At 53.5% G+C, this 26,460-nt stretch overlaps 3 protein-coding genes across 5 annotated transcripts; 1 reads left to right on the top strand and 2 right to left on the bottom strand.

Annotated features, from left to right (window-relative positions):
* Positions 1-7,714: 7,714 nt before the first annotated feature.
* FUNDC2 (FUN14 domain containing 2) lies at positions 7,715-15,172 on the top strand. 2 transcript variants are annotated; one of them, XR_012463255.1, is made up of 6 exons: positions 7,726-7,770; positions 8,535-8,685; positions 10,112-10,187; positions 11,390-11,524; positions 12,191-12,384; positions 14,497-15,170. XR_012463255.1 is itself a non-coding variant. In XM_074147032.1 (5 exons), exons 1-5 carry the CDS (start codon positions 7,752-7,754, stop codon positions 12,266-12,268), a joined length of 459 nt encoding a protein of 152 aa, XP_074003133.1. In that variant the 5' UTR covers positions 7,715-7,751; the 3' UTR covers positions 12,269-15,172. The 2 variants fall into 2 exon arrangements, 1 of the variants encoding a protein (XP_074003133.1); XM_074147032.1 differs by having other exon boundaries at positions 7,715-7,770; positions 12,191-15,172.
* A 669-nt stretch (positions 15,173-15,841) lies between these two features.
* Positions 15,842-22,525, bottom strand: MTCP1 (mature T cell proliferation 1). Its single transcript, XM_074147611.1, has 6 exons — positions 22,418-22,525; positions 22,143-22,313; positions 21,937-21,988; positions 21,673-21,855; positions 20,637-20,704; positions 15,842-17,350 (listed from the first exon to the last, which is right to left on the bottom strand). The coding sequence occupies exons 1-3, from the start codon at positions 22,523-22,525 to the stop codon at positions 21,941-21,943; spliced, it is 327 nt and encodes a 108-aa protein (XP_074003712.1). The 3' UTR covers positions 15,842-17,350; positions 20,637-20,704; positions 21,673-21,855; positions 21,937-21,940.
* On the bottom strand, positions 15,842-26,425 carry CMC4 (C-X9-C motif containing 4). Of its 2 annotated transcripts, XM_074147614.1 has the most exons (4): positions 26,363-26,394; positions 25,904-25,959; positions 20,637-20,704; positions 16,510-17,350 (listed from the first exon to the last, which is right to left on the bottom strand). In XM_074147614.1, exons 3-4 carry the CDS (start codon positions 20,692-20,694, stop codon positions 17,181-17,183), a joined length of 228 nt encoding a protein of 75 aa, XP_074003715.1. In that variant the 5' UTR covers positions 20,695-20,704; positions 25,904-25,959; positions 26,363-26,394; the 3' UTR covers positions 16,510-17,180. The 2 variants fall into 2 exon arrangements, with proteins under 2 accessions (XP_074003713.1, XP_074003715.1); XM_074147612.1 differs by lacking the exon at positions 25,904-25,959 and having other exon boundaries at positions 15,842-17,350; positions 26,363-26,425.
* Positions 26,426-26,460: the final 35 nt, after the last annotated feature.

Below are 26,460 nucleotides of genomic sequence, written 5' to 3'. Positions count from 1 at the left end.
GAGAGGCTGCCCTGTCGCCCCCCCGCACCCGGTGCTGGGAGCTTGCAGGGCACTTTGCATCTGCAGGGGCAGGGCTGGGGGTGAGGAAATAGCCAGGGATGTAATATGCGTGTACGTATGTGGGGTGCATTGCTGTCCCCCGGGTGGCCGCACCTCAAGGAGTGACAATTTAGCCACACAACCTCGCTTCGAGCCACACGGGAGGGAGAGGGTTGGGGTGATCTCTGGGAGTCCCCCTCCCGCCAGCCCTTCCTCACCCTTCTCCTCTTCTCCCAGAGTCCTGCAGAACAGCTCAGAGAAGACGCACTGAAATGTTTTTGCGAATTTCTTCCGTTTTAAACTCACAAATTTTCTATTTATCTTTTTAAAAGCCCAGGAAATCCCGCACACGCCCCCAAAATGCACACATATGTGCTCACGCACACACACACCAGCACGTGGTTCTCCCTCAGCTCACGAAGGCAGGAAGATGAGGAGAAACGCCCTGCGTGGTCCCGGCGTCTGCTGGGCGAGCGAGGTGAGGAAACATCCCATAAATCACACTGTAGGGCAGCAGGAGTGCAACGGGGGTGGTGACCCCTTTGGTGACAGCCTCAATGTGTGCAGAAGCATCCATGTGACAGGTCTTGGTGCCTGGGCAACAGAGGGAGGCGGTGGGGATGGTGGAGGGATGGGTGATTTGGGGTCCCAGATGTGAATCCTCAGTGTGGATGGGACTGGTAGGATATGGGACGGGAGATAGGACCTGAGCCCCCTTGGGTAAGGGCAATCCCAGCGGATGCAGGAACACATTCCCTGGTGTCCCACTGCCCCATGTAGCCCAGTGTACCCTGGGAATGAGCACCCCAGCCCCACGGGCTCACTGTGCAGGAGCACCCCATGTCCCTGGGGTCAGTGATGGCTCTCTGTCCCCCTCCCTCAGAGAGGGGCCAGTTCTTGTCACTTCACTGGGTACACCCTCTCTCTGCCCACCCCTCTCCTTACGGCAGCCCCGGACCCGAGGGGGAAAACCATCCCAGACAGCTGTGTCTGGCTGGGGCTCCCACAGCAGCAGAAAGGAGCCCCCGGGGGGACTCCCCCTCGGTCCATGTAAAACCCCAACACGTCGAGGGGCTGCCCACTCCTTCCTGCGCTCGCCCAGGGGCCGGCTGATGCAGCAGGAGCCGGGGTAAAAAGTGCTCCCCACACACACACAACCCTGCTCCTGGAGAGGCAAAAATCCAGTGGGAAACACATTTCCTCCAGCTCATGCACTGGCGGCTGGCCCCGTGCCCAGCCTGGGGCTCCTTTTCTTTGCGAGGAAGATGAGCAACAGCCCGCCCCATGTTTTCCAGCAAGTATTTTGGGGCAAAACAAGCGGTGTGACACATTCGGGGATGCCCCCGGGTGCTTTGCACCACCTGCCCTGGCGCGGTGAAGTAGAAGGATATTGTTCAGTGCTGGAGGGGAAAGTGTTGTCTGGAGGTCCGGGAGAGACACGGGAGATCCGGGTTGTGCTTCTGGCAGCGGTGTCCCCTGCAGTATTGGACGTGACTTTACTCCAGTCATCCTGTCTGGGAATCTCCCAGTGCTGTGAGATTGTGCTCACCCGGAAAGTCTGGAAAAGGTGTTTCTTTCAGAAACAAGCAGATGACGAAAACGTCGCCAAGCGGACAACATGACTGTGAAGTGGGCAGTCGGGGGGTGGCAGCACAGGATGGGCACACAGTAGGGTTGGGGTTGGCTGTCAGGAGGGGTGCTGCAGCTCTGGCTGCTGGAAATCTGCAGGAGGTGGCATGGGGGCTTCTTGCCTCTAACCCTGGCAGAGATGCTCCAGGCACTGCAGGATGAAAACATCCAGGGATCACGGAGGGGAGTCAGGCAAAGCTTCCCTTGGGGGCTGCAATGGCAGGAGTCTGGACACAGTCAGAAATGAATGGTTGTGACACTGGCAGGTGCCGAATTTCTGGGTTTAACCTTCTACAGGAAGGCAGGTCCAGGTTCCTGACCCAGAGACATGAGTAAACTGGAGAGATGGGTTCTAACCCAAGGGAGCAGAAAGAAAATGATATTATCCAAATACTCAAGGCTGTGGGAAAGGGAATCCAGGTGTGAAACTGGAGGACGCTTGGAAGTAAGTTGGGAAAGGGGCCCAGATCCTGGCGCTCACTGCACGCAGTGGGTAGCTTTGTGCAGGCAGGAGAGAGCCAGCGCAGAGCAAAGCGTGCCAAGGACAGCCTGGCTCCCCCCCCAGCACAGCCTGGATATGTGATGGGGAAGCCAGGACAGACTCCTGCCGCCGAGAGTCCTGGAGAAACCTGCTTGGCCAGAGCCAATGACCCACGTGCACCCAGAAAGTGTTGGCTGTTTCCCTGAATTGTGCAGTCTTCAGCTCAATACAGGGCTGGGGCAGATAAAAATGACTCAGAACAAAGTGAGCCATGTCTGATCTCTCCTGGGACTTTTTTGTGTGTATGTATGTGAGAGTGCGAGCGAGTGACTCATGGCAGCTTCTTGGGAATGTAGAGCATCTCAGAAGCAGCAGCCACCCACGGGGCACTCATCCTTCCCAGCACTCACATGGGCAGAGGACACCGGGACACCAGCTGTGCCGCATGGCACCGGCAATCCGGCAGAAGGACCAGGCATGGCCCCTTGTACCAGCACTTCCGATCTGGAGCATCTCCCACTGCTGCCTGCATCCTATCTGGACCCTGCCTGCCCTTAGAGAGGGCTTGGTTTTAGAGTGTGGCTGCTCCAGAAGGAGGAATGGCATCCCAAGGGTTGGCAGGACACATCCCTGCTCTTCCACAGATGTGCCCTGGGCAAGTCCCCGCCATGTGGGCTTGCCACGCTTCTTCCCCGTGCCGCCGGGCGCACGCTGCTGGATGGCTCCTGCCCAGCCTGCTGGCCATGCCCACCTGGATGCGTGCCACGCTGACTCATTTAACCAAATGCCGTAGGAAATCCCTGTCACCTTTCCAGCACCTCCCTGCACAGCGGGAGTGAAGGATGCTGCGGGGGTTTCCAGCCTCCCCTCCAGAGCCAGCGCTGGAGTTCAGTCACAATGTGTTTATCCCACGTAACCAGCCTCACCGTGCACTGCAAGGGCAGAGGTGCTTTAGGGGAGCCACTTTTTTCAGAACCCAGTGTCTCAGTTAGGAAGAAAAAACAACTAAAACAAACCACCAACCCACCAGCCCAAAAAAAAAAGGCTTCTCTCCTGCTGCTTTTGTCTCCACCCAGGCTACTGCTAAACCAGCCCAGAGGGAGAGACAAACCCTGGCCCTAGTGCAGATAAATCACAGCAGGAGCAAAGCCCACACCTGTCCTTGGGGGAAAAAACCTCCCTCCTTTGGAATCAAAGTTCTGGGGCTGGAGGAGAAATGCCTGGTGGACCTTGCTCGGCTGCTGCGCCCCAGCAATGACGGAGCAAAGCGGGGCTGCGGCCTCACCAGCTCACAGACCAGCCGACCTGGAGAGAGCAGGACCCCGAGGGAGCAGCAGCACAGCGGAGCCGATGGCACCAACACCCCTGAGTACCCGGCAAATCCAGCCCTGAGGTACCCTAACCCCAGAGCAGAAACACCGACGTGGAGGAGGTCCCAAAAATAAGCCTCCTCTCCTCCCCTGGCTTTCCCTGCAAGAAGTGGGTCAGCGGAGCATTTCTGCTTTCTCTCTCATTTCTCACGTCAGAGGCATCTCTGAATGATTCAGGCAGCGGCAGCACAACGGCCGTGCTCCTGACACAGGGCTCCCCGGGGGGTTCTGCCTGCAGGAGCCGGGCAGGACAAGCATTCGGGGAGGTCTCACCGGCCAGAGGATGCTCCCCACGGCTGCTGGCTTCACTCGGCTATTACTAAAGGATCTTTGCTCCTCAAGTGTCAGAGCAGCCCAGGGAAAACAAGAGCAACCTCCAGGCTCACACGTCCTTCATAAGTCAGCTAATTAACCTGGTTGATCCAACGAGGCTCAGAGCAATTTCTCTCCCCTGGGCTTGCTTTGAGGGTCGCTGCTGCTGGGTCAGCCTGGAGATGGGGTCTTTTTTTCCCAAGGGGTGTCTGGTTTTGGGTGTCTAATGTGTACTGTGCTAGTTCATTTCCTGAGACAGCCTGGCTGCTGGAAAAACTCCTGGAATAAGCCCCAAGACCCCAGGGCTGCTCATACTCAGCAAGACTTGCCCTGCACCCCCCAAGAAGTGGGTCTCCTCCGCAGACACTGTGCTTGGGGCTGTGGGGAAGGGGCACTGTCCCCTGTGCCAGCCTGCCTTCTTGATCCCTAAACCTGGCTGGCATAAATCCCAGCTGCTGGCAGGAGGGAGCAGAAAGCCCCTTCCTTTGCGGGGTGTAGGTGGGGGAGGCTGGGGGAGAGCCAGCCTGTGCTGAAAAGCCCCCATGACAGCCGGGGGGGAGTGAAGGAGAAGGGCTGTCACCCCCACCCAGAGTGGCATGAAGGGCTGGAACCCACGTTTGTTTCATTTCCAGAAAATGAGAAAAGAGAGAGAGAGACAGCGGCGGAGAGAGAAACCCCGCTGAAAATCCCCGGGCTCTTGCTTTGACGGGGCTGAGCTGCAAATTTCCTTTCTGCAAGCTGCAGCGTGCCCCCGGCCAGCCCCCGAGCCGGGGCTGTCCCTGCGCGGCTGCGTGACACCAGCGCGGATGTCCCAGCCCAGGGGAAGGGGAATTCAGAGCTTGCTTCTCGCCGTACTAAAAGCAGCGACTCGGTGGTGGACGCGGCAGAGCACCGGACGGCCAGGGCCACGAGGCTGGCAGCATCGGGGCCACATCACACTGGGCCACCGGGAGTAGCAGCTTGGGAGCCCCAGGACACTGCAGTGGGGACACGTTTCCTACCAACGAGGGACCCTGGAATCTGGCGGAGGTGGCCAGGTATGGTGCCTTGCTAAGGCGCCCGGAGGGGCATCATGGGTCCATTTACAAGGCATTTTTGGGGGGCTCTGCAAGTGTGGACTCGCTGGGGGGACGTGGTTTTGTTGACGGTGTTCTTGCCCGGTACTGCTCACCCTGACCGTGCACTGGAAGCCCGTATGGGCTGGTGAGCTGCAGCTCAGCCCAGCCACGCAGGATGGGAGGAGGTGGTCCTGCCAGGAGGGAGGGGAAGCCTTTGAGATGGGGAATGGCTTTTCGTGCCTCTTGTCTCCTGACCTGAACAGGGCTGCTGGCCAGGAAGGCATCCTGCTGGAAATGTCAGTGGCTGCAGGGTGCTGAGGTACTGGTGCTGGCCCCTGTGCCACCCTCTGTTCCATGCTGGGCCTGACCCTGCTGCACAGGAGCCCCCTGCAGCCCTTCTAGCCCCCCTGTCAGCCCAGTTCCTTCCCCGCTGTGGGAGGAAGCCGAGTGCCTGTCCCGGGCGATGCTGCACGTGCGCCAGGAAGGATGGGGCCATGGGGCAGATGCTCAGGCCAGAGGGTGCCCCTGGGACCACGTGTAGGGGGGACCCCACAGCTGGCACTGGGGAGGTGGCACAAGAGGAACCCTGCCTGGCAGCCCTTTGCCCAGGGCAGGGAGACAAAACCAGACACGTGTGGCGATGGAAGCCCACCACCCACCCAACACGCAGGAGACCCCAGTGCCACCTGACAGTGGTGTTCGGATGGGACTTTTGAGATGAAACACTGCCGCCAGGCTCCCACTTTCCCCCAGCCATCCCTCCCATTGGCCATCCCCTCCTCGGCCACCGGATCTTCTTTTCCCAGGGAAAGCTGCTCTGCTCACTGCCAGCCCTGCCCAGGGAGGAGGCAGAGGGAGACCCAGCAGAGACATGGTGCTCTTGGCTGCTCAGTAGTCGGTGTAGGATCTGTCCGACAGTCTCGCTAACAGCTACATCTGATTACTGGGTCACCAAAGGGTGACCACGCTGCACCCGCAGGAACTGCCCTCTGATCTGCTGGGGACGGGACGACTGGGACTCTCTGGGAGCATGGTGGGGACAGAACCCTGATCCTGAGCAACGCCCTGGGGCTTTGGCTGCCCAGGAGAGCAAATGCAGGAGCTTTCCAGTTGCCAGAGAGTAAATAAACCCTTGTTGAGTGCAGTCTCCTTCTCCAGGTGGTTATGAGAGCAAAAGTCCTTTGGAGCATCCTGTCTACAGGGTCCCTGGAGCTCAAGGGCTGGGCACTGGGCTGGACACCCAGATTCTCTCCTCCTGCACATCTCCACATGTGTCCCTCCAGCTGTGCCTTGCCCAGCCCTGGGCACCGCAGCCAGCCGGGTCTCAAGTCCCAAACCAGCTGTGGGCAGCAGCCCCCGGCCCCCACGGCACGACAGAGTGTAAGATGTCATGCCTCGGTCCCATGGGAAGCGGTGTCCCCCCACTGTGGTTTGGGTGTGCACACACCGCGCCAGCCGGTTCCCCCCTAACCGGGGCAGCGCAGGAAACACGTGCGGTGCTGCTGCAGCTCCCGACACGTCCCCAACTGCCCGAGGGAGGGGAAGGAGGCGCCGGGCCATTTGTGAGTGGGACATCATGGCCACTGCGGCCGAGTGCTGCTGTTGGTTCCCAGAACGTTGTCTGTTCCCCCACCCGGTCCATGCCGCTGGCGTTCCTGCTCCCACTCACACCCTGGTTTCCATTAAACCCACGAGAGCATCAAACCCGGCTCCTCCCTGGCTTTACAGCCTCTCCAGAAGAATCTCTCTTATTTTGCCTGTTGTGTCTCAGGTTTTCTGGCGTGCCCAGGTGGGGAGTGGGTTTGTCCTGCAGGAGTTCAAGTGAGTAACGGCTCGGAAATCAAAGGGATGGCTGTTTCGGGGCAGACAATAATGGCTGCCCCAAAGGGGGCTCGGGGGCACATCAGGGCAGAGCCAGGGGCGCGTGTGAGGGACGCAGAGCAGCAGACCCTCCACGCCGCTTCCAACGTGCCCGAGACCCCCAGCCCCACCACCCGCCCACCCGGCTCCTCCGTGTCACCCAAGTCGGGAGAAGGAGTCCTGGCTCAGGTGGCGTGGCGCTGAGCTGCGGCGCTGGTCCTGGCTGGGAGAGAGTTCGTTTTCTGTGGATTTGTGCTGAAAACAAGCATTGATAATTCAGGGGCGTTTCAGCTCTCGCTGAGCAGCGCTCACGCAGCCAAGGCCTCTCCTGCTCCTCACATCACCCCGCCAGCCGGGGCTGGGGGTGCTCAGGAAGCTGGGAGGGGACACAGCCGGGACCAAAGGGATATTCCCGACCGTATGATGTCACGTTCAGGACACAGAACTGGGGAAGAAGGAGGAAAGGGGGGGGACACACTCAGAACGATGGCGTTTGTCTTCCCAAAGTCACCGCTAGGCGTGATGGCACCCTGCTCTCCCGGAGATGGCCGATCACCTGAGGACAGGGTCTGAGAGGCCCTGGGGAGGCCTGAGGACGGGAGCAGTGAATTAATTCCTTATTTCTCTTTGCGTGCGCGGCTTTTATGTACCTATTAAACTGTTTTTACCTCAACCCACGAGTTTTCTCCCTTTTACCTTCCCCATTTCCCCCCACCCCACCCCACCCACCGAGGGGATGTCACCGAGCGACTGAGCCGCCCGGGCAGGCGCTGTTTGTTTTAATGAACCCCCAAAGGCCCAACGCCGCCGCTCGACCCCCTCGCCCGCCCTCCCTCCCCGGCCCCACGCGTGCCCGCAGCCGCCATGACACCCCGCGCGCGCTGCCGCCATGACACCCCGCGCGCGCTGCCGCCCGCCCCTTCCTGCTCCCGCGCGCCTGCGCCGCCTGGTCACGTGCTCGCGGCGGCCCGGTAGCGGCGGCGAGCGGAGCCCAGCGGCGCGATGGCGGTGCCGAGCGGAGGTGGGCAGGGCCGGGCGGGATGGCGGCGGCGACAGGTCCCCCCCTACTCCTCTCCCCGCTGCCGGCGGGTCCCCGGCTCCCCCAGCTCGCCCCCGCCCCGCCCCGCCGGAGAGCGGGGCTCGTGGCCTGCGCGGCGCCGTTTCCATTGGCAACGCGCGGCGGCCGGTAGCGGGGCCTAGCCACCGCCTGAGGGCCCGAAGGGTCGCAGGACGCTCTGGGGGCGGCTCCCGGGACACGGCTCCTCAGACCGCGCCTTTTCCTCAGGGACATGACCTGCGAGAGCACGGAGGGGGTGAGGGGTCCCGGGGACGGGGTCTGAGAGGCCCTGGGGAGACCTGAGGAAGGGTCTGAGGGGTCCGGGGGAGACCTGAGGAGGGGGTCTGAGAGGCTGTGGGGAGACCCGAGAACAGGGTCTGAGGTGTCCCGGGGAGACCCAAGGACGGGGTCTGAGAGGTCCCAGGGAGACCCGAGGATGGGGTCTGAGAGGTCCCAGGGAGACCCGAGGATGGGGTCTGAGAGGCCCTGGGGAGACCCGAGGATGGGGTCTGAGGGATCCCGGGGAGGCCCGAGGACGGGGTCTGAGGGGTTCTGGGGAGGCCCTCGGGGAAAATGATGTGGGGCCTGGGGGTTCCCAAAGGCCCGTGGGGAAGTGCCAGGCCCCGTGGGCTGTGTGACTAGGTGGGTGTCCCATGTCCCTGGAGAGGCCTTGGGCAGGGGGCTGTGGGACATCAGTCCCGGTACTGAGCCTCTCCAGGTGCCTGCAGGTATGAAGGAGGACTCGTTCAACGTGCTGGACTTGGCGGAGTACACCAAGAACCGACCCTGGTGGCGCAAGGTCTTCGCCCCCAGCTCGGGGTCGAGCGCTGAGAAATACAACGTGGCCACGCAGCTGCTGATCGGAGGGGTCACAGGATGGTAAGCTGTGCTGGGTTACCGCTGCTGCTGGTGGCAGGCAGGATGCCTGTGGGGACTAGCCAGGCTTTCGGGAACACGCTGACAGGTGCAGGGTGGTCATCTGGCAGTCTCACAGAGAGGGCAAGTGTCCAGTGTGCTCAGTCCACTGTGCCCTGGCACACTCTTCTCAGTGGTGGGAGGTCTTAAAAGCTGTCTCTAAAGGGGAGCCGGAGAACTGACGCTATCTCCTAGTGAAGATAATGGCATCAGGCTTTAATTTTTGAGGTGAGAGAATTCTCTTTTAACTTCTGATGTAAAGTGGTGGTGTTGAATTTAAGACAGGCAAATATGAGCCTCTTGGAAAACAAGGATATCTCCTTCCTAGGAGGCGGATGTGCTTCGGGCATCTGCACAAAACCCTCCTGCGGAGGTGGCTTATGGCACCTGTGGGCATGGTTCCTGGGGTTTCGTGTCGCTTGTAGCAAGTGCTGGGGCTGGTGGCTTGTGGCTCTTTTTGCAGCTTCATTCCCACGGCAGCATGGCTTGAGTGGAAAACTTGGTGTAATCCCACTGCTTTGCTTCTTGCTCTGCCTGTCTCCTTCATCTGGTATAGGGGTAACCATCTGAAAGATCTTCATTTTCTGATAAAAATATGAGCTGGCCACCTCTCTCTTGTATCTTCATGAAGTGTATGTATTCAGAAATGGGTTAAGAGGAGGTTGCTGTGTTGTTTTGCAATGTTGACAAGGAAACTGGGGTCAAAGTAAAGTCTGACCCCAAAGTGAAGACATGAAAGTCTGGTTTGGGTGGGACAACACACTAGCCCTTTGCTGCATGACTGAGCAACGGGATGGTGCTTTCTTGAGTTCTGGTGGCTGCAGTGATGTCTTTCATGTTGAGAGGGTGTAACCCAGTTTGGAGACTTGTATTTCTTTAAACCACTGCTGCCTGCCTGGTTCAGAAATTTTCTCTTCTGAGAAATGAAAATTAAGAAGTTGTTTGGGCAACAAAGAATCCTGCCTTGTGACCTGCTCCCCGTGCTCTACCATGGAGCCGCAGCAGATGTGCTGCCTAAATTTCCCTATTTCCCTTCAGAGATGGTACCAGTTTAAAAAAAAAAAAATAAAAAAAAATCACTTGTTGATTTTGATGAAATCACATGCTTCCGATTACTCTTTTGGGAGGTTGATGTTGAAGAGATAAGAATCAAAACTGCAAAAGGCTGAAATGCGATAGGGAGAAGTAAAAAGCTATAAAGCATCCCTTCTGGCTGGGTGCAGATCCTTTCTCTTTCTCTCTGGTTGCATGTGGGTTTCTTCTGCCATTTGTCGGGCTGTCTGCGAGTCTTGGGTAATTACTGCCAAAGGCAGCCTTGGCTGTGGGAAGCATGTTGAGGAGTATGTGTTTGGTGTCTCATTCTCCTGACTGGATCCTGGTTGATTTGTAGGTGTACTGGATTCATCTTCCAGAAAGTTGGGAAGCTGGCAGCGACAGCAGTGGGAGGTGGCTTTTTCCTACTTCAGGTGTGTATGAACAGTGGGTCAGGCTTTCCAAGAACTGTGCTGGTGGCGACGAAGGGCTGTCGAGTGATTGTTACCTGTTGAGACGGGTGGAGCCAATTCCACACTCTGCCAGGAGCTCTGCGTGGCTGTGGATGCCAAGGGTGTGTGTTCCCCGGGGCACACAGATGTGGCAGCAAAGCAGGGTCTGTGGGTGTAAACTTGATTGCCAAAAGGTTGGCAATCCTTTTTGGTCTGCTCTGACCCTCTGCAGCTGAGGGTCTGCTCACAAAGGCACGTGGGGGCTATTACTGCAGGGGCACCTGAGTGAAGCAGGAGGCAGCCTTTGGCTGTGGCAAACCACGCTGCTGCTGCAGGACTGCCTGGTCAGAACAGGCTACTGTACTTAGTCCTGTGCCTATGGAGATGGTGTTCCTGGAGGAACAGCCCTGGATGTGTCCTGGAACAGCCCAAGGATGATTTGTCCCTGTCTGTGATAAGCTTCCTGTCAACCCGGCTACCTGAGGAGTCAGGCCGGCACAGATGGGGCTCTCTGTAAAGTATTGGGGAAGAGGAGAGAAACAGAGATACACCTCTGTCCTCAACCATTTTTCCTGGTTTCCAAGAACCTTGGCACTGAGGGGAGCTGCTCGGATGTGAACATTCAGCTTGTGCATCCTGCAGGAGGCAGCAGTCTTACTTGTTTGCTTCTCAAGGCGCTGTCTGTGTGTGACTCGTTCTCCCCGCTCTTCTGGCTCTGCTTGTTCTGCCGAAAGCCCAAAAGTGTTCTCTGAGCAGGGAGAGTTTCACTGGTGAATCATCCTGACCAGATAAAATATTTAGAGAGGAACAGGCTATTAATAGCTGTGTCCACCCACAGCAGCAGGAGAGCTGCAGAGAGTCCCAACAACATACGTGGCAGTTGCGAGGGGGAGGTGATGCCAGCTTCACGTTAGAGAATAGAGGCTGAAACAGGCTAAGCTGCAATGCGTGCCCTGCTGTTGGGGGATTACTGCGGAGGACAGATGTTGCAGGACAATTAATACAGCTACAGGGGTGGTCCTTTGGCCAATTTTTAAGCGAGTGTGCTCATCCTCTCAGCCAGCTGGACCAGCGTGTGGGAGGTGGCTGTGGTCAGGGAAGGTGGGTGGGCAAGGGGGTCTGTTTAGCCATGGTCACATGGGACTTTACTCCAGCAACTTTCTTGCTACCCCTCACTACTGTAGATTGCAAACCACACGGGATACATCAAAGTGGACTGGAAGCTAGTAGAACGGGACGTGAACAAAGCCAAGCAGCAGCTGAAATTTCACAGCAGCGGTAACAAAATGTCTCCAGAAGTGAAAAGCAAAGTGGATGAGGTGAGACAACTCTCCCAGGGCGTGTGTGGGTGCTTAGCTGGAGGGACAGGAGAAAGTGGGATTGACTCTTGGGCTCTTAAGGATCTTGGGTTGTGCAAATACAAGGAGGGGATGATTGCATGAGAGCAAAACTGGAGAGACATCAAAGCTATCTATGTGTATTTGAGACAACCAGGGTGGCTCCTGGACATGACACCGGCTCGCCATGTGTTGCTGCAAATTCCTTGGGGTTGGGAGAAAGCGTGCTGGGGTTGTGCGGAGAAGTGTCTCTTCAGTCTGACAGGAAAAGCTGAGCAGATCTGGCAGCAGAGTGGCCTCGTTACCCTGGACTCTGCTGTGCCCTGGTCTGGCAGATGCAGTCAGCGGCCCCTTCTGTCAGAGTGACTGTGCTGGTTGTGAGAGAGCCCTGGAGCACGTAGGCTTGGACTGCAGCTCTTGGAGCATCTGGGCTGCACTGGGACCAGACCAGTTCAGGAGCTTTACGTGCAGCAGGGAGATCGGGGAGGGGATATTATTAGGTAGAACACTTTTCCCAGACCTGAGCAGTGGCCTCTCTCTGAGCATCGCTCACGTTGGAGAACAGCTTGAGGGATGTCTTCTGATGGGGAGGGTGCGTGGGTGGCCTGCTGTTGTTGAACACTGTTGGCTCTTCTCTCCCCTGCTCAGGTGATCATCTTTCTGAAGAAGAATGTTATCCTGACTGGAGGGTTTGCTGGAGGATTCCTGCTCGGAATGGCATCCTAGAAACTGCACTCGACAGTCCCTTCATGCCTAGTCTCCCCTGCCCTCCTCTACTGCTGTTCTCTCTCACTTAGAAGTCAAAGGATATTGCCGACAGGCACAATCCCTTCTGCTCACAGGTTCCAGCCCTTATTTCTTACAATGCTGCTTCTGATTTCCAACTTTTTTCCCTGTCTGGGCTGTTAGGGTGCTGGGATCGATCTGAAAGCTTATGACTCCCGGTGTATCATTGTGATTCCTTTCCCCACCAAATACGCCCAGTCTCAAATTTTCTGATGAGTTGCGGCCTCATAAACATGTAGCGGCAGAGAAATCTCTAAAATACGCTTCTTCCCAGGTGCTCAGGCTGTTACATGTACGTTTATCTGCCGGTGTATGTATACAACAGCCGTCAGCTCTTCACTGCTGTTTAGCTTGCACTTTTTCCGCCCCGGTACCTGGAAAGCCTGTGCTTCCTTCTGTGCAGAGATGGTGTGTGCAGTCCAAAATATGCTTGGCTGTCCGGGAGGGGGGGATGCAGAAATGTCAGGGGACAGCCTGGGCTGTGTCCAGGGCAGGTGGATAAGGAGCAAGTTCACTCTGTATGTGGTGCTGGGGGTTCTCCTGCCCCCCCCTGGCCGTTGCACTGCACGTAGATGGCCGTTTGGCTTCTCCCCTGCTGTTATTTATACCCCTTACTGGAACCGCAGCACTGGCACCGCTGATGGAAACTGAGCACCGCGGGTGACTCTCCGGGCCCTTTCCTCATCATGTGTTCTAAAAGTCACCAAGCTTCCTGCGCTGTAGAGCGTCTTTCTCACTTGCTAGCCGATTGCTCAGCCTTTGAAACGTGCTGAGGTGCTCTCTGGTGGTGGGCAGGCTTCCAGCATGCTTGACATGTCTGTGTCAGGCGAGAGCTGGCGTAGGCCACGTGCGTTTCAGCTGTGCCGCTTACTGTAAATCACCTTGGGCTTCAGACTGGTGTCTGCCATGACTTTCTCTGGCCACTTTGGCAGTGGTGATGCTCTTAGAGCCGTAGCCATGTGGGACAGGAAGTGCATCCTTGTTTAGGGCACATTGTACTGGTCCAGGGTCCCTGTTGCCAGCTCTGCTGGAGCGGTGGCAAGGGAGGATGTGAAATCTGGAGTGCGGTCCTTTACCTGCCTCTGCAGAGCACAAACTCCATCTCCCCGGTCTCTGCAAGCAACCGAAGTGACAGAACTGTTGGGAAAACCAGGTTGTGCTCTTGTGGGAGTGGCTCGTTTCCATACTGTCTAGGCTATTTTCTTTCCTTCTTTGTTTTTACCATTTCCACACAAAAAAAAAAGCTGCTGGCTTAATTCCCTCTGCTGCAGCCCTTCTCCTGCAGGTGACGAGGCAGCCCAGATGCAGAGCTCAGCTCTTTTTGGCCAGTCTGTCCCCGTGCAGCTGTGTGCAGAGCAGAACTCTAACCTACGAGAGAAAATGACTAAAAAAACCCCCCAAAATCCCTTAGAGGTGTTCTGCACTGGCTGTGCCGGGCTGGCATTGCCGCTTTCCAGAGCGTGGGGACTTGCATGATGGTTGGGTGATGTCCTCCTGCAGGTACATGTAGGAGTTCTTTCCAAGAACGTGTTTTTTTTTGTGTTCCCATCCTTCAGTGGGAAACATGCAAGGGAATGATGATGCACGTGGGGATCGGGACGCAGCACCTGGCTCTGCGGCTGCACCCCATCTCCAGTGCCATGTAATGCCTTTTTGATTATCCCTGCTGCTCCCAGCAGAGCTAGAAACGGGGATTTCCCCCTGCCAAGAGCTGCTGGAAGAGGTGGAAGGGTGGGTTCTTCCACCAGAGGTTTTGGAATGAGCGCTTGCAGTTGTTAACTGTGTTTCAGCTCTGTTGATTGTCAGTGTAGCAACGCAATTAGCTGAGGTTTTCTCACCTTCAGGATCTGAAAAGAAGCTGCGGGTAATCAAGAAACGGAAGTTGGTCTCTTTGCTGCTCTCCTGCCATAGGTGGCCACCAAGGAGAATGAGGAGCAGCTGGGCTCACTTCCATGTAATGATGGTCTTCCTAAAAGCCATCCAGGAAGGAGTGATGTGATGCAGCAAATAGACCTTCAGTAAATTGGTGTTCGGGAATGGAATGACAGATGATGGTGATGGTTTTGGGGTTTTTTGATCTATATGTTTTTTTGTGTGTAGGAACCCTGCAGGGCTGAAGGTGCACGAATGGATACGTTTGTATCGCAGGGTCTCTCTTCTTCCTGTAGGAAAACAGCGTTGCTGCCCCTCTGCCTGCTGTGCTGTATGACACAACTTCTTCTGAGGTGCACTAATCTCCACAAAGCTTTCTCCAGCGACGAAGCTCAAAGTAAATCATTAACAGATGGTAGGGATGTATTTCAGGCTTAAATCAGTCACGGTTTCTGCCCAGCCCCGGGGAAGGGTGCGCTGGGTTCTGCTTTACGGGGTCCCGACTCGCTGCTATGGGGAGAAGTGGCCCAGAGAGGGAGCTCAAACGCCTCATTTGCTGCTGGAAAGGGGAAACAAGTGACAAATTCGCATTGAGTTGGGTGTGAGTGCAGGCAGGGAATGGAGGAGGACATCAGGATCTGGCCAATCTTTCCGCTGTGCCGGCGTCGGGCTCGCGGCTGGCACCGTGTGATGCTGTGGGCTCCCACTGGAAGCTTTGATGCTGAATCGACCTCTGTGGGGAGGCATTTTCAAGGTTGCAGGTGCCAAGATGAGGTGTTTCCCCACGCCCCCACCCGCCCCTGCTCTTTTTTGGTCTTGTTTCAACAACTTCTGGTGTCTGTTCCAGTACGAGAAGGTTTTTAAAAAAAAAAAAAAAAACAACACCACATTAGGCTTTTAAAGTGTTTTTATATATTGTATGTAAATGCTTGTTGAAGTGATATTTTATTAAACGGTTTTGCTCTAATAGTTTCTACGTGTGAGGTCTGACTTCTCGGGAACCAGCGTGGCGGTTTCGTTTCACCGGCTGTTGTTGCGGGTGACTCGGGGGGGCGGGGGGGGGAGCAGTTACAGCCAGCCCGGTAGCCCGAGGCCAGCAGCCTTCCCTCTTCTCTGCAGGTAAATCCATCTCCTCCATGATCCTGGCGCCAATCACCCGTGTTCCTAAAAGGTGGGATGTTTCTGGGGCAGGAGGGTTCAGACCCTCCCTGCTGAGCAAGTTTGCTCCACTCAAGTAGAAACGGGCACGGAGATGAGGCTTTAATAGGCACAACGGAAGCCTAAATACTTATTTTTTTTATCATCTGCCAGTGACTTTTTCTCCCACTGCTGCTGCTCAGAGAGGGCAAAAGCGGAAAACGAGCTACTTGTCAACTGTTTGAGCTGCTTTACAACATTGTCATCACTTTCCCCTACTTTTCAGGAATACTAAAACCCCTATTTTGTCTTGAGGGTTTTTTTTCAGGGGGGTGGGAGGGGAAGGCCAGCCCTGAATGATTCTCATCTTGAGCCCCGGGTTATAAAAATACCAAGCGGCTTCTATATTAAACACGATGATATCGCTGTGAATGGCAGGCAAGCTGCCCGCCTGCAGCTACGTTGTATTCTCAATAAACAACCAAACCCAGCCGACAGTTTGTTCCAGTCATTTATTTTGTATCACGGTATTTCAGAGCGGTGAATACAGATGGTTTGCTTTTCTAGGCTTCAATAACACTCAACTATTGTGCCTAGACTACAGTGGTCTGTTTATAGAAGCTGTATTTTATAAGTAAGTTGATCACAGCACAAAAGTCCTTTACGGCTAGATCTAATGACAGAGTTAGGAGCCGGGTGGGTTTGAAGTCTGGTATTTAAGGTGCCAAGGCCATGAGAGGGCCTCGGCACCCGCTGAGGTGCCTGGACTCCTGCTACAGGGGATGGAGAGACTTAGGCAGCTCTGAGGGGTGATGCAGGAACCTGTCTACTGAGCTCTTCCTACAGGTCACAGGAAAATTGCTGCTGCGCGAGCGAGAACTTCTGAAAAGCCATCTCTCCCTTGGGGTCCAGACACAGCCGGTTTGTGAGTGAGTCTGAAATGCTTTGTTGAAAGCCTACGACTGCTTGTTCAGTAAGCAGCACCTAAATCCGTTCTTGGATCTAGCCCAGGGCTTTGTGTCAGGCCTCTGGGTGCCAGCGGGTTGAACTGCGCTGGGTTCGTAACATATTGCTTAAAAGGTGTTCAATTATACATAAATTTATAAATTTTATATCAACAGTCAGATCTCTCAAATGAATATTGCTTTTTTTTTTTTTTTCTTCTTCTTTTTAAAAATAAATCCTATTCCTGTAGCAATCCCTGAAATGTTCCTGTAACATCTTTGTCATGCAAATAGCAGCGTGTAGGCAATTCAAATAGAAAGTAACCAAAAAATCTGTCCAGTGGGAAAGTGAGGCACTTGGGCAAAGTGACTTGTGGTCACTCGTGATCTATGCAAGACCTAGGAACAACCCCCAGACCCGATTCCCGTTCTTGAGCTTGGACCACTGGACAGGCAAATGTTGTCTGGAACTACTGCGTGGTGGCAGCAATACCTTTGCTGTGTCAAAAATGGGCTTGTTTCGTGTGTAACGCTTAAACTCACTCACTCTTCTGAGCTCGTTTCCCGTACCTCCCGCTCCGCAGGCCAGAATAACTCGGTTCCAGTTCTCCATTTTGGGAGCAAGGATGGATTAGAGTAAGGTAAGCATTCTAAAAACATCGAGTTGACTTTTCACAGACACAGGTGCGATGCAAAGACAATGCAGAGATGACGTTTTGGTACAGAAAACAAAAGTCTGTTAACCATCTGTTGGTACTGCGTTAGATTTTTTTGGTGTGCCGGATGGTGTGGTCTTAGGAGCGATCTGGCTTTCCTGAAAGTCTAAAGAAGGCTTGAAAAAACACAGACGAGCTCTGCAGGTGAGTCCACGCTCCGGTACCTGCTGGAGCCGCATTGTGTTACTGAGGTGATGGGGGAATTCCTTCTGAAGTCGCCTTAAGCTTTTCTCTCTCCCTTTCTTCTTTCTCAAACCCTGAACAACAGACGGATCTGCCCTTGGGGTACCGGGCGCAGCACTTCCGCATCTCCCGCAGCACGCTTTCACACTTAGACTCCACGTAGTTGTTCACTGGAAAATAAGAAGGAGACGCTAAGTCTGCAGAGGGAAACAGCTTTTGTCCCCGGAGGGGACGCGTCTAACCCAGCCCTAAGCGCGTTGCTCTGAAAAGCAAGAGCTGCTTACAAGCATTTCATCGCTTTCTCGGCTCTACGACAACCTCTCTTTAGTTTCCGCTATCTAAAGCCACGCAGAGGCAGCCTCGCCGTCGTGGGTGGGAGCGTCCTCGGTCCCCCAGTTCTGTAGCTGTCACATCTCACTACAGTAAGAACGAGCTTTCCCTTATCGCTGCCCTTCAATCCTTACTTTCTTTAGCCCGGGTGCTTTTAAGCTGGATCTTGTCATCCAAGACTTTCAACCCAGCTGCCGTGTGACTATAAGGGTCACAGCCGAGTGTGAATGTAAGAGCATCCAAAGAGGACGTGGTGTGAGCAGGGACACCCTTTGGCAGCAGGAGGTTTGTCAGAGGAAGGGGTGAGGAGTTTGACTGGAGCCAACCTCCTGCTGGGGGCCTGCTGTGGGCAGGCTGCAGCTTTGCAGCGTGACCGGAGCAAGCAGGAGCGCTCCGCCAGCAGCTGAACCCAACTGCGCAGAGCCAGCGACACGACCACCTTCCACACAAAGGTCTCGCCTCCAGCTCAGGAGGTCCCTTAGCCACACAACTAGCGTCACCTCCTCTTGCTTTCCTTCCTAGGCTTCTCCTCTTGGACACTGCGGAGCTGGGACACGGGGCTAAACAAGCTCTTCATCTGAGCTGGGATGAGCAGACTCGTGTCTTTGTGCCTGGCACGGCTATGCCCACCTCTGTGCTTTCTCCACGTTGCCTTTGTGGCAGGCTGGGAGAGATCTCACCGCACCGGCAGGTTCAGGCACTGCGGGACGCGGGTGATTCATCCAGCAGCCCTTCCACCCTGGCGCTTTGCTGGCTGCCACCGCCGGCTGAGGTGACAAAGCCCACGGTGCTTTGCAGGGCTGGCCACCAGGCTCTGGGAGAGAAGCCCTGCCGGGTACGTGAGCAGACTGAGTCTGTGGCCTGAATTAATAACTACCCGCCTGCCTGCAGGGAAGCGCAGGGCGTGCAGAGCCACCCGCACTGCCTCGGATGAGCCTCACAACCACTACACAGCTGCACCTGCCACCGATTTTTTTAAAAGACTAAAAGAAGCAGCAGCAGCAACCCAATGTGAGAAAGGCACAGCACACGCTGGAGAGCCCAGAAAACAGCAGCGAACGCCCTCCGGTTAACGAGCAAGCCAGCCCCACTCTGATCACTGGGTTGTGAGTTGCCTAACTGGGCTGGCGAGTGACCTCTTAACACAAGCACAGAGGTCACCCCTGAGCAAAAGGTTATGGCGATGTTACTGCTTTTTGCAAGCTGAGGAGGCCTGGCAGGCCCTCGGAGAGGAGAGCTAACCTCTCTCTGCCATGCCCTGCTGATGAGGAGGGCTCCAGGGCTCTCCTGACTGTTCCTCTGCCTGTGCAGGTTTGTTTCTTGAACTAGAGCTACATCCAGGCACACTCTGCTATCTGTCAGGGGCGCACTCCTGAAAAGCACAGCGGTTAGTGATACAATGGATAGCAAAACACAAAAGAGATCTACAGTGAGCATTCGGTCTCACAGAGGAAGCAGGCAAGATCTTTTGGAATCAATGACCCTCTCCAAGACCAGCCTCTGAAAAGCCAGCATCTCCCAAAGGTCCCTTCTGCCCTCCATCTTCTCCACTGTGTCACTGTGGTCACTGTCCCTGTGTATTTGTCAGTTAAGGCTCCGTAAGCGTCCTCTATTGCATTAATTCTTAGAGGGAAAAATTGTTTTTGCTGTCTGTCAGCTCAGCTGCTTCATCTGTGCAACTCCACAGCAGGACAACACACGAACAACAGCAGCACTCCAAAACCAGAGCTAGGGAAGCGGTGGGCAGAGGAGGGTGCACGGGGCAGTCAGAGCTTCCTCGCTAACACTGAACCATTCAGATCAAATCCAGCCACAAACCTCCACAGGTAAACCACTTGGAACAACCTCCATGAAAGTTAAAAAATTAACATTGTCACAAGTGGAACCAAACCAGGGTCAAATATTAGCTTTTAAGTGCAGTTACTATGGGGAGAGAAGGCAGCCCTTCATGGAAGAATGCTCCAAACCATGAGGACAGTACAAGTGTCCAGACAAACGTTGGGGACATGTAGAGGGGGTTGTCTGAGCTGAAGGCAGCTTACAAAAACCAATCCTGGGAAAGAGAGACATCTACCAATAAATGACTATTGCTTCCCCCTAATTTTTCCCACCTGCTTTTCCTCCCATGCCCCTCCTCAGCCACAGAGGCTGTTGTGTTACCTGCACAGATCGCTGGAGCCTGCAAAGCCAACCTTCTGCTTCCCCAGCACGACCCCCTCTGCCCTCCCTGCTGTATTTTAGCTAACCCGCTTGGAGTCCGCAAATAAATTAAAGGCAGAAACGGGTTGCTGTGGAACTGGCCTGGCTGGTTTTAGCTGTGGCATTGCTAGCCTCCTCATCCCTGGATCCACCAGGAGTTATCCTCAGGAGAAGCTCAGAGTGTGCTGGGGAAGGGCTCCACCAGGTAAGTTAGGAAGGACTCTTCCCCATAGGGCTGAGCTGCCTTGGCACAGAGGAGTGTTTTCTCTTAGTCCTTCCATAAGGCAAATCCTTTTCCAAAAAGCAATCAAAGTTTTTAAAAAATAACGTCCTCTGCAATAACAAGCCTGCTCTCCTCAACTCAGGCTCCCAAAACATTTTATCACATCATCTCCCTCGCCCCTACAAATATTTAGCTAAGCTGATACAAAACAACTTGTACAGGTCTCCAGAGGGAGAGCATCTCACACCTCGAGGCCAGATCACAGATCCTCAACCCCTTCCTGACAGACATCTGTCTGACCTGCTCTTAAAAACACCCCTGGAGCTAGAAGCTCTGCAGCCTTCTCATACGATCCACCCACCACCCACTCTGTGAGAGAGCTTATTATACCGTCTAGCTCTCCCCGCCTACAGCCGCGTCCCAAGACAACACATGGGATCTCGCTCCCAGCACGGAGAACACTCTGAAAGCAGCACAACGTTACCGTTACAAACGCTCTGTTTTGTACTAATGGTGTCTCATCATTTCAAATCAAGCACAAGGGAATTCTATCAAAACCATAGCTTAGTTTGCTTTGCAGCCAGGTGATGCTAATGTGCTTGTTTTCTTCCTTTTCAAGGTGAAAAGAGAACAGGGTTAAGTATAAAGAATTAAGTTCCACCCAAAGGTCAAGACACCAAAAAGACAAAAATGACACTTGGTACCTTGCAAGCATTTCTGTATTGCACAGGCTTGTTTCTGGCAGGGATCCTTCTGGGACATGTTCAGAGAACTAAAATGATAGGAAAATGTTACTGTAGAAACAACGTGCTTTTCAGGGGGCGCAGGGCGGGGAGGAGGGGGGTGGCAAGACAACTGTCCTAAAGCCAAGGCTTTAAAGAGCTCTCAATTTCCCTCTCTGTCACAGATAGATCAGAAAACATCTGTTGCTGCTCGCAGGTGCCTGCCAACGTACGCAAGAATTCTCTGTGTCTGGCTAATGGGTGATAATGTGGACAATGAATACGGGAAGTTTTATGTTGCCAGGCTTGACGGCATTTTTCTTTTCTCTGGTCAAAATGTGTCCTTTTCCACTTGGATGCACCAAGATTCCAGCAAATATTCAAATTAACACGGCTGACTATTTTTTTAACAGTTCTGTGCCTCTACACCTTATACTAAAGCATATATTTGCATAAAAGCCCTCTGTGCGACCTCTACACAACCAAGGATTTGGTGTTAGTCATATAACTACAGCTGGAGGAAGCATTTAAAAAACCAACCAAAGAAAACAACTTAGTTGGGTATGTCCCATAAAGACAACAAGGAGGGCTTTTTTGCTTTGTTTCAGGAGAAAATCTTTCAGAAATCCCGCACCCCCCCCAAAAACCAGCCTGGAGGACAGCTCCAACTTGCTCAAATCCCTAGAAAGCGAGATTTCAGACACTCAATTTGACTTTCTGTGGCTGTGACACCCGTAACTGTCATCTTCAGTGAGAGATCAAAAGACAAGCGATAACTGGTGGTACTAGTAGTTGGATGGGAGACCTCTACAGGAAAGCACCGCCGTTACCGAAAGCGGTGATGGGACTTCAGCTCCCTCTGAGCCACAGTTCAGCTCCTGCCCCTGCCCAGAGCAAGGGAGGTGCCGACTTTCAAATTTCTGACAATTCACCAGCCCGCAGCACTTTTCAATATCGCTAGGGCATCAGTTCCAGCATCCTGGCCAAACTCCACTTGGGGCAATTACATTCTGCCTACCTAGAACTCCCCCTGATGTTTCACTTGGACACAATACTCCTCTTCACTGCCTGTCCTAAACTCTTGTGTGATGTTGCTGTGTGTTGTTTAACTGCTTCCACCTCAGAGGTGGCTGCATTTCAGTGGAGAGAGAATCATTTATTGTACAAAATATACAACGACATCTTCCTAGAGCCACTGCTCCTGAAAGACAAAAATTCATATTAAAGAATGACTGGGAATAAACAGAGCACAGTACAAAGCAGGGGTAATGTCTCCACGTACCAGATTAATCACCAGGCACGAGTTTAAGCAGCAGTTCTTCAACACCACCGAGCTGTAAGCGACAAGGAAAAGTTCAATACGTCTACAGTTAACTGTGGCTGAGCTAATGGACTTCAACAAAATAACAGTCCTTTGCCGTCCCTCAAGGATCTCAAATGACTTCACAAACAGGCATGACTATGGTCTATTGTTGCCACCATCCTTACCATGAGATGGTGCTCTATCTCCCAAACGCGAGAGTTACTATCCCTGTACTGCTCACCCTGGGACAGCTGCCACATATGAGGCAGCCGGGATGGGGGGAGCTGGCTGGGTCGCAGCGCCTCACCCAGGGGAACCTGAACTCTTTGGATCCGAGCCCTCAGCATACCTTCCTCCTGGGGGGAAAAGTAACAAAAAGAGCAGGGAGTTACAGGCAATGCAGTAGAGGCACCTGCAACAGCAAAGCTACAATCACTGGGAAGCCCCAAAGGACACTTGCCTCTTCCGCAGCCACGAGCCACGTTTTGCGGTGCTCATCGCAGTAAACACCTACGCGTCGCACCCAGAGTCGGACAGGAGGAGCGCCTGCGTGCCCTCCTTCTGCCATTCCCCCAGCGGCGGCAGGATGCTCCCGTTAGGTGGTCGGCATCAGCCCGCAGGACGCACGCATGGTCTCTTTTAGCTCTGAATACATTGACGGAGAAAGCTCTCAGACCTGAAAAGGCACCTCTGGGTGGCGTCTGACTTACGGTGTGAGATGCTACGTGCTGAAACGTCCCTAAAAGTCAGCTCGGGAAACTAAGGTGGTGTCTAAGTGAACAGAGATTTCGTGAGAAGTTGTACGCTGGGACGTGCGTGCTGTATGGCGTTTGTAAGGCATTCTGGGGCAAAAGGTGCTATTGGTACAAAGTTAAACCCTGTGAGTATTGGCTTTGCTTATTCCACTAACAGTCCTATTAACAGTCTTGGTGTAAAATAGGGGGAGGAAAAAAAAAAAAAGAAAAAGAAAAAGAAAAAAGTGGTTTACAGAGGAGTTCCGTGGCTAAGGATGGTCTAAATCCCAAAAGCAAAACTTGTGACAAGAGGTGAAATTAGCTTAACAAGAACGAAGATCAGTCTGGAGACAAAGCATGAAACTCCGTATGCGCCACTCTCATATTTGGAACTTGCGGAGCTGTCATTGTGAAGGGTCCTTCGTCTCATCTCTCAAGGGGATGGCAGCATTGTCCGTTCAGATACAAGCTTCTGGTGACCAGCTCTTGTGACCTTGCGTAGTTCGGCTTTTAGATGGTTACAGAGAGCCACCGATAGCAGCAGGGGCAAAGGAATTTTGGACATTGAGGTGGTTCTTCCTACCAGAATTTTTGTTTAACAGCAAGTTTATCTGAGTACCAGTTAGAGCAAGCTGAGCCATTAGCAAATGAAGGTCAGGGGAAATGATTCTCTCTTTGAACCCTAGAAGAGGTAATCAAAATGGTACAGACAGTCTTCATTCTTTATCTAGGTTTAAAGTAGAACAGAATTAAGCTGTAATACATATAACATCCTCCTGCTATGAAGCAGATGCAATATTCCTATCGCAGTGAAACACAGTGGTCTTCTGAAAACTTGTAAAGCTATAAGGCATATTTCAGACAGCAGCAAGAAAATCTGGGTACAAAATAAAGCAGGGAAAGTCAGGGAGAGAAAAAAAAAGTTGTTACACATTGGGGTATACATATATAACAGGAAATACACTTCCATGTTGCCTTTCTATATCTTACATCAGTGCTTCTCTACCTTTTTGAATCAAAGAATCACTCAGCCTTTTTGAAAACAAAACACCAACCACGGATCAGCCTGAACAGCACTGTCACAGTATTTTCATTTCTGACAAAGAAAACTTTGAATGTTCTTTTATTGTTTCTTTTTCTCCCATTCTGTTTGTTTCCTTGCTTGATGTGCGGGAATGTGTACGTGCATTCTAAAAAGCACCACTGTTCTGAAGACCATCCTGTGACGTGGTACAGCCATTCCAAGCAATGCCCCAGCAGCTGGATCGCTGGCATTTAGAGGAATGTGAAAGCAGACTGACAAGCCCCACAAGGCCTTCAAGAATAAGCTATGAGGGTTAAAGGGACATTTCTGTAAGTCCTTTTCATTCTGCTTTACCCCGAGTCACTTTAAAAAAATTAAGCCCGTGTGCGGAAATCACTTTGCCCAACAGCGAAATGCAGCAGTCGCCGCTGCTCATTTTCAGTCAGCTGAATGTAATCACCCAGGTTGGAATTTGGCCAGGATACTCTCCTACTCTGCAGCAAACTGCCAAAAGCTCCATCATGACCAAAAATGCTCAAGAACTTGCTTTTATACCCCATTCGAAGCTGGAATTTCTACAGCTTGTCATCCCCAGAAGCAGAGGACTCAAGACTGACTTCAGTATTGGAGAAATATTACTCGGTAAATAAACACTATTTCCTATAGCAAGTAAACTCTCCGGGAAGGTCTCCTATCCAAATACTAACCTGGTTCAGTCTTGCTGAACTACAGGTAGGAGGACTAAAGCACAACACATATGTTTGTGTTTATTGTGTATGGACATGGCAGTAATGGCAGGTACAGGACCAACAGAACAAGGTCTCATGCAGAGGACACTGTGCAGAATGGGCAGCAGTTAAACATGAATTTTCACCCTTTGCCCCACTAATTCGTCCCAAACTTCCTCCGAACTCCATAGCTCTGAGTTCAGTTGCCAAAGTTCAAAGGCCCAGTCTGGCCTCTCTTTCCAACAGCCTCGAAGACTGTTACGAAGGTGCCCAGTTAGTACCACAAATAAAATCTTGAGGTCAGGCAAAACCGTCAATTGGGTTTGAAGTAAGACAGGTCTGTCTTCAGCACTCAAACATACAAAAGAAACAGGAGATCTGAAAAAGCATGCGCTTAGACATTTGCACCTGAGACTATAAGAAGGGAAAAACATATACAATGCCTATTTTTGCAGATTTTATCAGAAAGCAATAAAAAAGCCTGAAGGAAGATACGGGTGAAAGGAGAAGTAAGCTTACTTATATTTAAAACAAGTTGTAAAACCTGTTTCTTATATCGCTTGCTTTATAATCTATTAAAAAAACCCACTGCATCCAAAAAAACAATCAGTTTAAATGTGCAGGATTGCAGCGTCACCCTTTGACACAGATTTTAATGTTCCCATCAACATAATTGCAGAGATCTGAGCTGCTTAAGGTATTGATTTGGGGAGATTTAAAGCCCAATCTCCACAGACAGGAACAAGACTTGCAGGGATTTGTCCATCTCAGTATCAGGCCTTAGAAGTTTAATGCTGTTCTGGGACCTGGATGGATTTCTGAGCCATACAATACATGAATAAATGTGAAAATGGCCAGGAGGAGGACTGCATCTTATGACGAAGACAATTTATTTGCTTTTAAATTGGGTACATTAAAATATTTATGAAAACAGTGAAAGGAATTGCTCCAGCTGCTGCTCGGACCAACCCCAGAGCTGGAGGTCAGCATGCTGAACAAACTCCACCCTTTTATTACCTTCTATTTTATCAGGGGACTGGGTCACATTGTTAGAAGAGTTCAGCTGTCACTTAGGAACCAAGGGAAAAAAAAAACCAAAAAAAACCCTGATGCTGTGGCTCAGTGAACAGGGCACACTGCTCTGCTAACACAGCTTCTGGACCAAGGCTGGCCAATTAGGCCTTCTGGTGGAGAGCGTGCAGCTGCCTGCGCGCCTCCATGCGTGCAAGATTTCAGGGAGCTAAAAGACAGCTGAGCTTTCCTGAAAAACCCAGCCTGCATCTTGCAACAAGTCAGGGATCAGACGAGCTGTCTGCTGATGTAAGAGCATGTTGACTCACTCTAAAGCTTCTTCTTGGGGGTTTGGACTCTACTCTGCCTGGAGCACTCGCCCTGAGCAAGCACCTCCGTGACTCCACACTCCGCTCTACCCGACCTACTGAGGGGTAGCAGATGCTCACCGACCAGCCGGGGCTGTCCAGCAGTTTGGGGAGGGAAGGTCTAGCTTTGGTAGGATCTAAAGAAACAGGAAGACAAAAAGAAAAAAAAAACAAAAAACAAAAAACAAAAACATATGGACAAAGTGTGCGGGGAGCCCCGGGGAAGGGAGGGGAGGTCGAGGAAAGGGCTGAGGGAGCCAGGCCCAGTGAAGGGCCGGCTAAGGAGGGGGTGCGGGGAGGCGGTGCGTCCGGGGGGAGCAGGGAGGGCTGGCTGGGGAGGGGGTGCGGGACCGGTGCGGGGAGGCGGCGGGGAAGGCCCGGCCGCCGCGGCGGGAAGAGGGCGCAGCACGTCTCTATAGCAACCGCCTCCCACCCGGGCCGGGCCTGCGGGGCTCGGCGGCCGCCCCTCGGCGTGAGACGGCGCCAGGCGGAGCGGGAGGCGCTGGGCCGGGCCCATGGGGCCGCCCGCCCGTGACCTACCTGCAGCCCCGCGCCAGGTGACAGCCACCGCCGTGTGCACCGAGCAAAGCCTTCCCCCGCCCTCCCCTCTGACCCCGCCGCCTCCCCCCTCCCGGGCT

This window comes from Numenius arquata, chromosome 5 (assembly GCF_964106895.1).
Source record: "Numenius arquata chromosome 5, bNumArq3.hap1.1, whole genome shotgun sequence".
Taxonomy (NCBI): Eukaryota; Metazoa; Chordata; class Aves; order Charadriiformes; family Scolopacidae; genus Numenius; species Numenius arquata.
This window is presented reverse-complemented; position numbering and strand designations above follow the sequence as displayed.